The sequence below is a fragment of the mitochondrial genome of Tetranychus urticae (genome assembly GCF_039701765.1).
Source record: "Tetranychus urticae mitochondrion, complete genome".
Taxonomy (NCBI): Eukaryota; Metazoa; Arthropoda; class Arachnida; order Trombidiformes; family Tetranychidae; genus Tetranychus; species Tetranychus urticae.
In genome coordinates this window covers 1-13,103 of record NC_010526.1, presented here as the reverse complement: position 1 = coordinate 13,103, position 13,103 = coordinate 1, and the positions used below count along the sequence as shown (strand labels likewise).

The 13,103-nt window shown below is 15.7% G+C and overlaps 13 protein-coding genes and 24 non-coding genes across 37 annotated transcripts, besides 1 other annotated feature; 17 read left to right on the top strand and 20 right to left on the bottom strand. All coding sequences in view use genetic code 5, as the record gives it.

The window, feature by feature from the left end:
- KEG79_t22 lies at positions 1 to 43 on the bottom strand. The gene has a single exon. It is a non-coding gene; the product is annotated as a tRNA-Ile (tRNA).
- Positions 44 to 48: 5 nt separating this feature from the next.
- Positions 49 to 96, bottom strand: KEG79_t21. The gene has a single exon. It is a non-coding gene; the product is annotated as a tRNA-Val (tRNA).
- Positions 97 to 100: 4 nt separating this feature from the next.
- KEG79_t20 lies at positions 101 to 144 on the bottom strand. Its single transcript has one exon. It is a non-coding gene; the product is annotated as a tRNA-Ser (tRNA).
- A 6-nt stretch (positions 145 to 150) lies between these two features.
- KEG79_t19 lies at positions 151 to 205 on the bottom strand. The gene has a single exon. It is a non-coding gene; the product is annotated as a tRNA-Met (tRNA).
- On the bottom strand, positions 206 to 1,094 carry ND2 (NADH dehydrogenase subunit 2). The gene has a single exon. A coding segment is annotated over exon 1 (889 nt).
- Positions 1,095 to 1,149, bottom strand: KEG79_t18. The gene has a single exon. It is a non-coding gene; the product is annotated as a tRNA-Trp (tRNA).
- Positions 1,150 to 1,158: 9 nt separating this feature from the next.
- On the bottom strand, positions 1,159 to 2,724 carry ND5 (NADH dehydrogenase subunit 5). Its single transcript has one exon. The coding sequence runs from the start codon at positions 2,722 to 2,724 to the stop codon at positions 1,159 to 1,161; it is 1,566 nt and encodes a 521-aa protein (YP_001795382.1).
- Positions 2,725 to 2,780, bottom strand: KEG79_t17. The gene has a single exon. It is a non-coding gene; the product is annotated as a tRNA-His (tRNA).
- On the bottom strand, positions 2,781 to 3,934 carry ND4 (NADH dehydrogenase subunit 4). The gene has a single exon. A coding segment is annotated over exon 1 (1,154 nt).
- On the bottom strand, positions 3,935 to 4,334 carry ND6 (NADH dehydrogenase subunit 6). The gene has a single exon. A coding segment is annotated over exon 1 (400 nt).
- KEG79_t16 lies at positions 4,335 to 4,382 on the top strand. The gene has a single exon. It is a non-coding gene; the product is annotated as a tRNA-Ala (tRNA).
- Positions 4,378 to 4,421, top strand: KEG79_t15. Its single transcript has one exon. It is a non-coding gene; the product is annotated as a tRNA-Ser (tRNA).
- CYTB (cytochrome b) lies at positions 4,420 to 5,484 on the bottom strand. The gene has a single exon. The coding sequence runs from the start codon at positions 5,482 to 5,484 to the stop codon at positions 4,420 to 4,422; it is 1,065 nt and encodes a 354-aa protein (YP_001795379.1).
- An 11-nt stretch (positions 5,485 to 5,495) lies between these two features.
- On the bottom strand, positions 5,496 to 5,545 carry KEG79_t14. The gene has a single exon. It is a non-coding gene; the product is annotated as a tRNA-Cys (tRNA).
- On the top strand, positions 5,546 to 5,592 carry KEG79_t13. Its single transcript has one exon. It is a non-coding gene; the product is annotated as a tRNA-Gln (tRNA).
- On the top strand, positions 5,585 to 5,646 carry KEG79_t12. The gene has a single exon. It is a non-coding gene; the product is annotated as a tRNA-Leu (tRNA).
- ND1 (NADH dehydrogenase subunit 1) lies at positions 5,647 to 6,502 on the top strand. Its single transcript has one exon. A coding segment is annotated over exon 1 (856 nt).
- A 2-nt stretch (positions 6,503 to 6,504) lies between these two features.
- KEG79_t11 lies at positions 6,505 to 6,559 on the top strand. The gene has a single exon. It is a non-coding gene; the product is annotated as a tRNA-Thr (tRNA).
- On the bottom strand, positions 6,560 to 6,612 carry KEG79_t10. The gene has a single exon. It is a non-coding gene; the product is annotated as a tRNA-Gly (tRNA).
- Positions 6,613 to 7,258, bottom strand: KEG79_r01. The gene has a single exon. It is a non-coding gene; the product is annotated as a s-rRNA (ribosomal RNA).
- KEG79_t09 lies at positions 7,259 to 7,305 on the top strand. Its single transcript has one exon. It is a non-coding gene; the product is annotated as a tRNA-Tyr (tRNA).
- Positions 7,306 to 7,316: 11 nt separating this feature from the next.
- On the top strand, positions 7,317 to 7,955 carry COX2 (cytochrome c oxidase subunit II). The gene has a single exon. The coding sequence runs from the start codon at positions 7,317 to 7,319 to the stop codon at positions 7,953 to 7,955; it is 639 nt and encodes a 212-aa protein (YP_001795377.1).
- Positions 7,956 to 7,960: 5 nt separating this feature from the next.
- On the top strand, positions 7,961 to 8,022 carry KEG79_t08. Its single transcript has one exon. It is a non-coding gene; the product is annotated as a tRNA-Lys (tRNA).
- On the top strand, positions 8,023 to 8,152 carry ATP8 (ATP synthase F0 subunit 8). The gene has a single exon. A coding segment is annotated over exon 1 (130 nt).
- Positions 8,153 to 8,771, top strand: ATP6 (ATP synthase F0 subunit 6). Its single transcript has one exon. A coding segment is annotated over exon 1 (619 nt).
- COX3 (cytochrome c oxidase subunit III) lies at positions 8,772 to 9,558 on the top strand. The gene has a single exon. A coding segment is annotated over exon 1 (787 nt).
- Positions 9,559 to 9,617, top strand: KEG79_t07. Its single transcript has one exon. It is a non-coding gene; the product is annotated as a tRNA-Phe (tRNA).
- KEG79_t06 lies at positions 9,618 to 9,661 on the top strand. The gene has a single exon. It is a non-coding gene; the product is annotated as a tRNA-Pro (tRNA).
- Positions 9,662 to 9,907, top strand: ND4L (NADH dehydrogenase subunit 4L). Its single transcript has one exon. It carries the CDS (start codon positions 9,662 to 9,664, stop codon positions 9,905 to 9,907), a length of 246 nt encoding a protein of 81 aa, YP_001795373.1.
- A 9-nt stretch (positions 9,908 to 9,916) lies between these two features.
- On the bottom strand, positions 9,917 to 9,973 carry KEG79_t05. Its single transcript has one exon. It is a non-coding gene; the product is annotated as a tRNA-Arg (tRNA).
- On the bottom strand, positions 9,974 to 10,964 carry KEG79_r02. Its single transcript has one exon. It is a non-coding gene; the product is annotated as a l-rRNA (ribosomal RNA).
- KEG79_t04 lies at positions 10,965 to 11,015 on the top strand. The gene has a single exon. It is a non-coding gene; the product is annotated as a tRNA-Glu (tRNA).
- KEG79_t03 lies at positions 11,016 to 11,067 on the bottom strand. Its single transcript has one exon. It is a non-coding gene; the product is annotated as a tRNA-Leu (tRNA).
- KEG79_t02 lies at positions 11,068 to 11,120 on the top strand. Its single transcript has one exon. It is a non-coding gene; the product is annotated as a tRNA-Asp (tRNA).
- Positions 11,121 to 11,184, bottom strand: KEG79_t01. Its single transcript has one exon. It is a non-coding gene; the product is annotated as a tRNA-Asn (tRNA).
- ND3 (NADH dehydrogenase subunit 3) lies at positions 11,185 to 11,520 on the bottom strand. The gene has a single exon. It carries the CDS (start codon positions 11,518 to 11,520, stop codon positions 11,185 to 11,187), a length of 336 nt encoding a protein of 111 aa, YP_001795372.1.
- Positions 11,521 to 11,564: a D loop (putative control region).
- Positions 11,565 to 13,103, bottom strand: COX1 (cytochrome c oxidase subunit I). Its single transcript has one exon. The coding sequence runs from the start codon at positions 13,101 to 13,103 to the stop codon at positions 11,565 to 11,567; it is 1,539 nt and encodes a 512-aa protein (YP_001795371.1).

Below are 13,103 nucleotides of genomic sequence, written 5' to 3'. Positions count from 1 at the left end.
TAGTAAATTTCTAAAAGTTAATTATCAATAACTAAATTTTACTTCTTTTTTCTAATAAAATTAAAATTGTAAATTTTATTTTTAATAAAATTAGAGCTAAAAGAAATTATTTAATTTAAAGTTAGCAGCTTTAAAATATTTTCTTAATATTTTAGGAAAAATTCAAAGGAATATGAATCCTTTAGCTTATATAGCTTACTCCTAAATAAAAATATAAATATTAAATTAAAATAAAGAATTATGTTAAATTTAATATTAATTTTTTCTTTTAACCACTCCATTACAAAAAAATGATTTAAAAAAAATATAAAAAATACTATTGAGAAAACTAATATAATAAAAATTATAAAAATTAAAATAAATTTTGTTAAATTATATATTTTTAATAAAAAGATAATTTTAATTTTCAATAAAAATATAATTGTTGGAGGAAAAGAGATTATGTTTAATAAAACGAAAAAAAATAATATTTTAAAATTTAATATATTAAAAAAATTTTTACTATTATTGTTTATCAAACTTTTTAAAAAAAAAAAGTTAAAATAAAAATATATTAATAAATATATTAATATGAATATTTTGTTAAAAAATATTAATAAAATAATTCATCTTAATGAGTTTAATGAGATAATTGAGTATAAATACTTATTATTAAAAGCATTAAACAAAAAAAACGTAGTTATAAATAGATTCAAAATGATTATTATTGACCATGAATTACATATATATATGTAAATAAAATTAAGTGGGATAATCTTTTGAAAGTTTATAACTATATATAAAATTTTTCAATTTAAAAAAATTGAAATTTTTAATAGTCAATTATGTATAGGGGGAACCCCTATCTTTAATAAAATAAAAAAATTCAATAAAAATAAATTATTAATTATATATATATAAATCATTATAATTGATCTTATCTCTTGAATAATAAAATAAATAATATTAATCTCTTTATTATTATTCAATTTATTTAGTATAATATAAAATATTATTGAACTTATTTCTATATAAAATCAAATTATAATTATATTTCTATATATAAATACTATAAAAATAAATATAAAATAATATATTAATAATAAATTTAATATTCTAAATAAATTATTTTACTTTGAAAGTAAATAGTTTAATATAACTTAAATTTAGTATTATAAATTAAATAAATATTAAAATAATTAATAATATTATAATTAAATTAAAATTTATATTGAAAGTTTTAAAAATAATTTTATTTTTTATTAAAAAATAAAAGTTTAGAGAAATCTTTTCCATCCATAATTCATTAATATCTAAACTATATTTTATTATTTTGAAAGGATAAATATATATACTAAACTCTGTATAAGCTAAAGAATTAATAAAATTAAAATTTATTGAATAAATTTTGTAATTTATCATTATTGAAATTAAATAAAATATTATAATTAATAGATTTATTATATCAATAAATAAAATTATTTCTATTATTAATCTTCTATAACAAATTGAAAAGATATTTATCAAAAAAAGTGATTTATAATAATTTTTTGTTTTAAATTCATTATTTCTTTTAATTTTAAAGTTTTGTCTATTAAAAAAGAACATTATTTTAATTCTATAGTTTATAGTAAGAAAACTTCTTACTAAAAAAATAATAAATTTTATTATACTAAAAAAATTTGATCTTAAATTTATTAATATTTTTTCTTTAATAAAAAAAGATGAAAAAAAAGACAAATTTATTAAGTTTAAACAAGAAATTTTATATGATAAAATAAAGTTTGAACATATATTTTTATTTAATATATTAAATTTCAATTGATTTGAAAAGTTATTTATTATTATAAAACCTATATTAATAAAAATTAGAGATTTAAATAAAGCATGATTACATATATAAATAAATGCAATAATTTTTATGTTATTAATTAAAAAAAAAAAAATTAATCCAATTTGTCTTAATGTTGATAAAGCAATCATTTTTTTTATATCTTTTTCTCTTACAGCTTTTATACCTCTAATAAATATTGATAATAAGCATAGATTAACAATTAGATTTGAATTCGTTTTTGTAAAAAAATTATTAATTAAACGAAATATAATAAATAACCCTGCTGTTACAAGAGTTGAACTGTGAACTATTGCTGAAATTGGAGTTGGGGCAGCTATGGCTATAGGTAATCATGATATAAATGGATATTGTGCACTTTTTGTTATTATTGAAATTAAAAATATTAAGGTTACTATCTTAAATGAATTCAAATTTATAGTTGAATAAATTATAGATATTAAAATCAAACAATCCCCTATTTTATTATTAATAAATGTTTTAATTGCTCTTTTTCATCTCTCAAAATTGTTGTAATAAAAAATTAAAAAAAAAGATCTTATTCCTAACCCTTCTCAACCTAAAATTATTGTTCATAAATTAAATGAAAATACAAGTATAAATATAGAAATAATAAAAATTTTTGTTATAAAAAAAAAAACTTTTATATTTTTATTATAATTTATATAAATGTTTATGAATCTTAAAACATTAAAAACAACAATTGACACAATAAAGAAAAAAGAAAATGAATATATATCTAAAACTAATACAAAATTTTTATAAAGGTTTAAAAATATTTCGTTTAAAATAATTAATATTTGAAAATTTATTAAAAAAGTATTATTAATCATTACTAAAGATATTATTAAAAACGTTATTAAAAAAATTTTAAATATATTAATAAAAATAATTATTGAAAAATTTCTTTAAATTCACAATTTAATATTTTTGTATAAACTATTCCAATTATATAAATAAAAGTAATATTAGATGTTCTTTTAATAAAAATAAATTTTTTGTTTTTATTTGGTTAATTTTAAAAAATTTGTTTATGTTTCTTATCCCTATATTTTTTAATACTATAAGGTTAAATATTACTGATACTAATAATATGTAAATAAGAATAATTATTATTTTTTTTCTATAATTAATTAAAGATATATATATATATATTTCTGAAAAAAAAGTTATAAAAGGAGGTATTGCTATATTAACAAATAAAGTAAAAAAAATAATTATAAATAAAATTAGATTATTAATCATAAAATTTTTATTAATCATTATTATTCGTGAAAATGTAAATTCATAAATTACTCCAATAATATAAAATATTATTGATGATCTAATTGCATGACTAATTATTATAATAACAAATATTTTTTCTGTAAAAAAATTATTTCTTAATAACATTATTACTATTCCATTTATATGAATAATTGATGAGTAGGCAAAAATCATTTTTAAATCTATTAAAAAAATTATTCTAACTGATAAAAAAAAAATTCTTATTAAAGTTCATATAAAAAAAAAATTGATTTTTTTGATTAAATTTAAATTTATTATTCCATACCCTCCTAATTTTAATAATAGACTCGCTAAAATTATTGAATCATAAAAATTTGCTTCTACATGTGCTTTAGGAAGTCATAAATGAAAGAACATAATAGGAATTTTAATTAAAAATCCTAAAAAAAAAATTAATAATATTGTGTTTTCATTTAAAAAAAAAAATATTACTAATATAGGAAAAGTTCTTATCCCTATAAATATAAAAATATAGATTCTTGCTTTTAGTCGCTGATTTGAAAATCTAGAAAAAAAAATTAAAGAAAAAATTATTAACGAAATTAATTCAAAATAAATGTAAAAGTTAATTATTTTTTTTGTATAAAAAAATATTAATAATATAATTATTATTAATATAATAATCTTTTTTTTTATAAAAAAAAAGTAATTATTCATTTTTTCTTTCACACTAAATAAAATCATTTTTATTATAATTATTGTTATAAATATTATTATACAATTAATAAAATTTTCTAAGAAAATTAAATACGTAAATATTACTAAAAATAGTAAAATTATGTTGTTGGAAAACAAAAATATATATATAAATGACATACATTTTAATATTTTTTTGTTTTTTGAATAGAATATTTTTTAAAAAAAATATTATTATAATAATTAAAAAACAAAAAAAGAATATGAATATATTATTTATAAAGGACAATGAAATTGAAAAAGAGTTATATATAATTATTAATGATAAATAAAATGTAATTAAAAAAATGATCAAATAATTTTTTTTTTTATTTATTAAATTAAATTTTATAGTACAACAAATTAAGGAAACAAAAATTATTATTCCCCCAACTATAAAAATAATTAAAAGTATTATTATTCATTTGTCATTATTACAAATTAAAAAATTTATTATTAAAATCAATAAAAAAAATGAGAAGTTAATTACTACTCTTATTGGGTTAAAATTTATTGTCAAAAAATAAAAAAATAAAATTATTTTTAAGTTGAATTTAAAATAATTTTGCAAATTATTTTTTCTTAAAGTTAAAAATTTATTTTGAAAATAAATTTTATTCAAACTTTTATATTAAAGGTAAAATTAAAATTATTAATATACCAAAAAATAATGAAATTTCTGTAAAAGGGTATTCAATTAATTTATAACCTATATTAGTAAGAATAATAAAACAGGTTAAAAAAATAAAAATTAATATTTTTTTTTTAAAAAAAAATTTTGAATAATTTGATTTATTAAATATTAATAAAATAAATAATAAAAATAGAATTAATAGTCTCAAAATTCCTCCAATTTTTCTTGGTACAGATCGTAGAATTGCGTAAGCAAATATAAAGTATCATTCAGGTTTAATATGTAAAGGTGTATTTAGAGGGTCAGCTGGAAAAAAATTTTCTTTTGCTATTCTAAAATGAAAATCAATAAAAAATGATAATATTAAGCAATAAAATATTACTATTAATATTAAAGAAATTAAATCTTTAAATATAAATCTTTTATTAAAATAGATTTTATCTTTTCTTGAATTTAATCCTATTTGGTTAGATGAGCCTTTTTCATGAAGAATAGATAAATGAATTATTGATATAGCTAAAATTAATAAAGGTATTAAAAAATGTAAAGAAAAAAATCGATTTAATGTAGGATTATCAACAGAAAATCTTCCTCAAACTCAAAAAACAATTTTTTTTCCTAAAAATGGAATGGAAGATAAAATATTAGTAATAACTGTTGCTCCTCAAAAAGATATTTGTCCTCAAGGTAAAACATACCCGATAAAAGCGGATCCTATAATTATAAATAATATTAAATTCCCTGAAATTCACATTTGTTTTTTATTAAAAGATTTATTTAGTAAAGATTTTATAATATGAATATATATAATGATAAAAATAATAGATGAAAAATGAGCATGAGTTATTTGTAAAATTATTCCGTTTTCAATAATTTTACTTAAAAAAATATAAGAGTTAAAAGCTAAAAGAGTATTATTACAATAATGTATAGAAACAAAAATTCCTGAAATTGATTGAATTACTATTCTTAATCCTAGTAAAGATCCAAAATTTCATATTAATCTAATGTTAGAAGGTGTTGGGATAAAAAAAATGTTGTTTAAAATTTTTTTAATTAATTTTTTTCTTGATAGAATTATTTTTGTGTTGCAAACAAAAAAGGTTTTTCCTCTATCAGTTTAAATTTCTTTAAGTTTTTGAAACTTATTTTTATTTTTCAAAAAAGCAAAATGCATAAAATTTAAGATTTTATATTGTGAATATTTTCACTTTTGAAAATTTTTATTTTTGAATTTTTATTAATACTTTTTTTACTTATAAGAATTATATTTATTACTTTAATAGAACGAAAAGTTTTAGGAGTTCTTAATAATCGAAAGAGACCTAACTTTTTTTTTATAAATAGTTTTTTTCAATCTCTAATAGATTTTATCAAATTATTAACAAAAAAAGTTTTAAAATTAAATTTTATTTTAAAAAATTTTTGAGTTTTAATAATCTTTTTCGGATTAATAATATTTTTTTTGATTAGACTAAATTATCCTTTTTCAAATAGTATATCATATTTTTATATAAATTTTTTTTTTTTTTTTATAATTTATTCTTTAATAGCTTTTTTCTTTTTGCTATTAAGTTATAGATCAAATAGATTTTTCTCAATTTTATCAATATTTCGAGTTTTAATTCAAATTATTAGATATGAAGTTGGATTAATATTTTTATTTTTTTTTCCTTTAATTCTAATAAATATTTTTAATTTTTACTTTTACTTTTTTTCTAGAAATTTAATTATTTTTTTTTCTTTAATTTATATTTATCTTTTAGTTTTAGTTTCGTTAAGTGAAATAAACCGTTTACCATTTGACTTTCTTGAAAGTGAAACTGAGTTAGTTTCTGGATTTAACATTGAATATATATCTTCTTTATTTAGCTTCATTTTTTTGATTGAGTACGGTTTTTTTTTATATATAATAATACTAATTAATTTTTTCTTTTTTTTAAATGATTTTTTTACGTTAATATTGATTTTTTTTGTTATTTGAACTCGTTCATTTTTTCCACGGTTTCGGTATGATAAAATACTATACTTTTTTTGAAAAGAAGTTGTATTATTAATTATGTATCTTTATATTTTTATTTTATTATTTTAAGTTAATAAATAAATTTTGTAAATTTATTTTTTTAAAACTTATTTTCTTATTCTTTTCAATTGGAAATTGAATATACGGGGGGTATTTAGAAAATTTAGAAACATATTCTTATATTTCTACTATGTTTCAACTTATTTCATTTTAAAAATGAAAGTGATGGGCAATATGTACATAAAATAACTATTTCATAATCATTTTTATAATTGTATTTTATTACTATTAAATTCTTTTTTGTTTAAAATATTTTTTTTTTGTGTCTAAATTAAACTTTGATTTAAATTATATCTTGACCTGTAATTTTTAAAATTTTTTTTTAATTAAAATTAATATTTTATTCTACGGAGATAAATAAATTAAAAATCTTAAGTTTTTTTTAATGTGTATTTTCTATAAATAATCAAGACCCTTTAATTATAATATTTTACCGCCAAAAATTTCTAGTTTAACTTTATAAGTTTATTACTAAAAAATTTTTTTACTTGGGTATCTAATCCAATTAATTTTATTTTTAATTTTTAACTTAATAAACTATATAAATTTTTTTGAATTTTACTTTAAAAATTTTTTTTTGTTTTTATTTAGTTTAAATTTTGAACTTAATTTAAATTAATCGTTTAACCGCATTTGCTGGCACGCTATAAAAAAATATATTATTAATTCATTAAATTAATTAAATTTTTTTATTATATATTTTATTTGTTTATATATAATTAAAATTTTTTTAATTAAAATTTTAAATTTTTGACTTTAAAAAATTTATTGTAAATAAATTTTAATTGTCAATTTGATTTTTTTTTATGACAAATATAAATTCTTTATGAATACAGAATTTTAACAATATCATAATAAAAAATATAGACATTTTTAATTCTTCTATCACTAATTTAATTGTTTTTTTAAGAATTTTTTTAAGAATTTTAATCTTTTTTTCTATTATAAATAAAAATTCTATATTATTTTCAAATGAAAGAAATGAGTTAGAATTATTTTGAACAATTATTCCTTCTTTTATTATTTTAATTATTTCTTTACCTTCTATATTTTTGTTATATTGCTATGAAGAAAACAAGTTTTCTTTTTTAGATGTAAAAATTATAGGAAATCAATGATATTGAACATATGAATATCCTAGAATAAATTTAACTGAAAGATATATTAAAAGAAGTATATTTCTTCGTTGTATTAATACTAGAAACTCTTTAATTATTCCTAGAAATAAATTTATTCGTCTTTTATTATCATCAAACGATGTTTTACATTCATGAACTGTTCCTAGTTTAATAAGAAAAATAGATGCAGTTCCTGGCCGCTTAAATATAATATTTTTAAATTGTAATAAAAGAATTTTATTAAAAGGTCAATGTTCAGAGATTTGTGGTATTAATCATAGTTTTATACCTATTAGAGTATTATCTTTAAATTTAAATAAAATTTAATCTTTCATCAAATGGCTGAATAAAGCATTAACTTCTTAAGTTAATTATAGATAAAATCTTTTGATGAATATATCAAATTTCTCCAATAAATTGAATTTTAATTTTAATTTTAGTTTTTTTTTTGATTATATATTTATATTCTTTAATAAACATTTTTGAAAAAAAAAGTTTTTATTTTAATTCAATAATAAAAATTTATGTTAAATAATCTTTTTTCTTCTTTTGATGTAAAAAATTTCTTTTTTTTTTCTTTTTTATTAATTAATATTTACATATTTTTTTTTTTCTTTATAAAAGTTAAATTAAATACTTTTTTTGTTTTTATTAAAACATTTTTTTCTTTTATAGAAAAAAATATTTCTTATCATTTAATATTTAAATTAGTTTTTATTTTAATTTTTCTTTTAAATTTTATTAGATTAAATTTTTATAGTTTTAGACTTACTAGTCAAATTAGTTTAAATATTTTTTTAATTTTTTCTTTTTGACTTCCTATTTTAATTTTAAATTTAACAAAGTCTAAAAATTCTTTTTTAATTCACTTATTACCTATATCAACAAGTTTACTTTTAATTCCTATAATGATTTTAATTGAACTAATAAGATTTTTTATTCGTCCTTTAACTTTATTTTTACGATTATCTATTAATATAATTGCAGGACATGTATTAGTTTCATTAATTAGATCAGTAATTTTAATACAAAATATTTTTTTTTTTTTTTTAATATATGCATATATACTCATAAAATTTTTGGTTAGTTTTATTCAAGCTTATATTGTTGTAACTCTTTTAAGTTTATATATTGAAGAAATTTATGACATTAAATAATTTAACTATAATTAAATTAAGTTATGGCCCTTTTTTTTTTACTTTAAAAGTTTTTTTTATATTTAATAGAATAAATAATTTTTTTTGAAATTTAATGAGATGAGTATTTTTTTTTTTATCTTCTCTTTTATTCATGTATTTTTTGTTAATAAAATTCTTTTTTTTGTTAAAAAATGAGAATTTTTTTTTTGGTTCTTTTATAAAAAAAAAAATAAACATTTTAACTAATGGATTTACATTATTTATTGTTTCAGAATTAATAGTTTTTATTTCTTTATTTTGAGGTTATATTCATAACGCCTACAGCCCAAATATGTTTATAGGAAATTTTTGACCTCCTAAGGGTATTTCTCCTGCTAATCCAACAAGAATAATTATTTTTGGTACTTCAATTTTATTAAGTTCAAGTTTAATTATTATGATTAGACATAATAGATTTTTAAATAAAAATTTTAAGCATAAAACACTAATATATTTATTTTATTGTATAATTATAGGAATTTTATTTATTGATATACAAATTTTAGAAATAAGAAGTTATTTTATAAAACTGAATTTTAATTTTAATGATAGAATTTTTAGATCTTCTTTTTTATTTACTACTTCTTTACATGCTTCACATGTAGTTTTAGGTTTAATTGGTTTAGTAATAACTTTTTTTTTTTTAATTTTTAATAATAATAGATTATATTTTTTTTTAAATTATGAGTTTAGAGTTTGATATTGACACTTTGTTGATTATATTTGAATTGGAGTATTTACTTTATTTTATTACTTTAATAATTAAACTCTTTAAAATATTTACATTGAAGATGTAATTTTAATTGGAGTACAGATTTAATTTGTATTAATTTGGATTTAATATTTTTTATCTGAATTTTAGTTTACATTTTTTTAATATTTTTTTTTATTTTATGTTTTTTAAACAATATATTTTTATTATTAATTGTATTAGATATTTTAATGATTATTTTATCTTTAATCATTTATTTTAATTTATTTAATTTTTTTTTTTTATTTATGATTTTTTTAAGTGTTTTTAGAACATTAATTGGTATAATTATAATTTTTTCTATTTCTCGTTCAAAATCAAGTTTTAAGTCAAATTTTTATAAAAATTAATATTTTTTTATTGATTAGTATACTTTTGATTCGAAATCAAAACTTTTATTTATCAAATATAATTATATATTTAAGATTTTCCTTTCGTACTATTCTTAAAATAATTTTTTTTAGATAAGATCCAATCTGGTTTTCACCGATTTGAACTCAGTTCAAGTTATATTTTTATAGTCGAACAGACTAACTAAAAAAATTTATTGCAATTTTTAGTTTTATAAAACCAACATCGAGGTAATAATATATTAATAAATTTGTTCTTTAATTAATTTTTATCCTGTTAACCCTAGAGTATCTTTTTACTTAATCTTTAAAAAAAGTTCTTTACAATAAAATGTTAAAACATTAAAATTAATTTTTCTCCCAAAAAACTTTTTGTTAAAGAAAGATTCTTAGGGTCTTTCCGTCTAAAAAAATATATTAATATTTTCATTAATAATAAAATTTTGATATTAAAATAGAATATTTTATTAAAGTTTTTTTTTATCCCTTCATTCAAGTTCCTAATTAAGAAACAAGTGATTATGCTACCTTAGCGATTAATCGGCTATTTACAAATTTCATTGAGCAGAATTTACAATAAAATTTTATTGATGATATTTTGTTAAAAATTAAAAAATTTAATTTAAAAAAATATTATTTTTTTATTAATATAATTTTATATTTTAAATAATTTTTTTTCATTTTTTTTTCTACTAATAAAATTATTTTATAAAAAATAAATTTATTATTTTTATTTTAAACTTAAATAAATAAATTTTATTTTATAAAAAGAGAATAATTTGAATTTTCTTTTAAAATGTTTTTTTAAAAGTTAAATTTTTTTAGCTTTTCTAAATTTTTGTTTTAAATAACTAGTTATATTATTTCATTTATATAACATAAATAAAAATTTTTATTTCTATATTTTATCAAATTTTTATTTTAATAATTTTCGAGAAGATATTAATAATTTTACTTATTAATAAATTTTTCCTTATACAAAAGGTATAAAGTTAAAAAAAAAATTATTTATTTAAAATATTAAATTATTTAAAAAACCAAAAATTTATAATTAATTTATTCTGTTAAAAAAGATTTTCATTCTTTTTAAAATTAAATTACAGAATTATTTCATTTAAATCTTTAAGTTCTAAACTTAATATATTTTATACTTTAATGAAAAAGATAATTTCATTTAAATTGTCAATTTATTTTTTCTTTAAGTTTATCTTAAATTTAAAAGGAAAAAATATTTTCTACTTTTTGTTAACAACAAAATGCTTTAAGCTTCTTTTAAATTATTTAATAAATCAATTTAATCTTATAGAGAATCATTCATAAATTATTAATAAAATTATTGAAAAAATAAATGTATTTAAAATAATTAAAAATCTTATTTCGTAAAAAACTATTAGTCTTAAGAAAAAAATTTCTATATCTAAAACAATAAAAAGAATTAAGTAAATAAACATATTTATTGAAAAAAAGAATCGAGAAAAAGTTATATTTATAAATCCACATTCATATATTGATGAAAAATTATAGTTTATTATATTTTCGTTTTTGTAAAATATTAAATATAATGATAAAAGCATAATAATTATGAATAAAATTATAAATAAAAAAATGATCATAAAATATTTAAATTAATTTTTAAGACTAATTAATTATTTTTATTCTATTTATTTAAAAAAATTATATTATAATCTATTATTGTATGATTATTAATTGGAGAAAAAAATAAAAATTCTGCATTATTTATATTTCTTTCAAATATAAAAATAATTTTATTTATTAAAAATCTTTCTATAAAAATATATAGCATTAAAATAATAGAAAAAAAAGTTATTAATGACCCTATAGATGAAATAAAATTTCATATATATATAGAATCTAAAAAATCAGAATATCGTCGAGGTATACCTATTAAACCTAGAAAATGTTGTGGAAAAAAAGTTAAATTTACTCCAATTATTCTTGATCAAAAATGAATTTTTAACATATTATTATTAAAATATATATTATATATTAATGGAATTCATAAAAATAATCCTCTAAAAATGGCAAATACGGCTCCTATTGATAATACATAATGAAAATGAGCTACAATATAGTATGAATCATGTAAATTAATATCTAAACATGAATTTGAAGCTACAATTCCTGTAAATCCTCCAATAGAAAATATAATTAAAAATCCTATTGATCAATATATAGAAATATTAAAGTTAATATGAGAATTTAAAATTGTAGTAAATCAACTAAAAATTTTAATTCCAGTAGGAATAGCAATAATTATAGTGGCAGCTGTAAAATAAGCTCGAGTATCAACATCTATACCTACTGTAAATATATGATGTGCTCAAACAATAAATCCTAATAAACCAATTGATATTATAGCAAACATTATACCAATTTTACCAAAAACTTCTTTTTTACCTAAATTATAACTAATAACATGTGAAATTATCCCAAAACCTGGTAGGATTAAGATATAAACTTCTGGGTGACCAAAAAATCAAAATAAATGTTGATATAAAATTGGGTCTCCTCCTCCTCTTGGATCAAAAAATGATGTATTAAAATTTCGATCTATTAAAATTATTGTAATTGCTCCTGCTAAGACAGGTAATGCTAATAAAAGTAAAAATGTAGTAATTAAGATTGATAGAGAAAATAAAGTTAAATTTCTTAAAAAATAATTTTTATTTTTTATTAATAGGATAGTTGAAATAAAATTAATAGATCTAGCAATTGAAGAAATTCCTGCAATATGTAAAGAAAAAATTATTATTTCAATAGAGGAAGATATAAAATATTGAATTGAAGTTAAGGGAGGATATATTGTTCAACCCACCCCATTTAAAACACTTTTTATGGATGAAGAAATTATTAATATTAAAGAAGGAATTAGTAGTCAAAATCTTATATTATTAATTCGCGGGAAACATAAATCTACAGTATTAATTATTAAAGGAATCAATCAATTTCCAAATCCTCCAATTATAGCTGGTATCACTATAAAAAAAATTATAATTATAGCGTGCGTTGTAACTATTGAATTATAAATGAAATCATTTTGAATTAATGATCCTGGTGTTATTAGTTCTAATCGAATAATAATTCTTATTGAAGTCCCTATAAGTCCTGAAAATAATCTAAATAAAAAATACATAGTTCCAATATTTTTATGATTTGTTGATATAATTCATTTTAT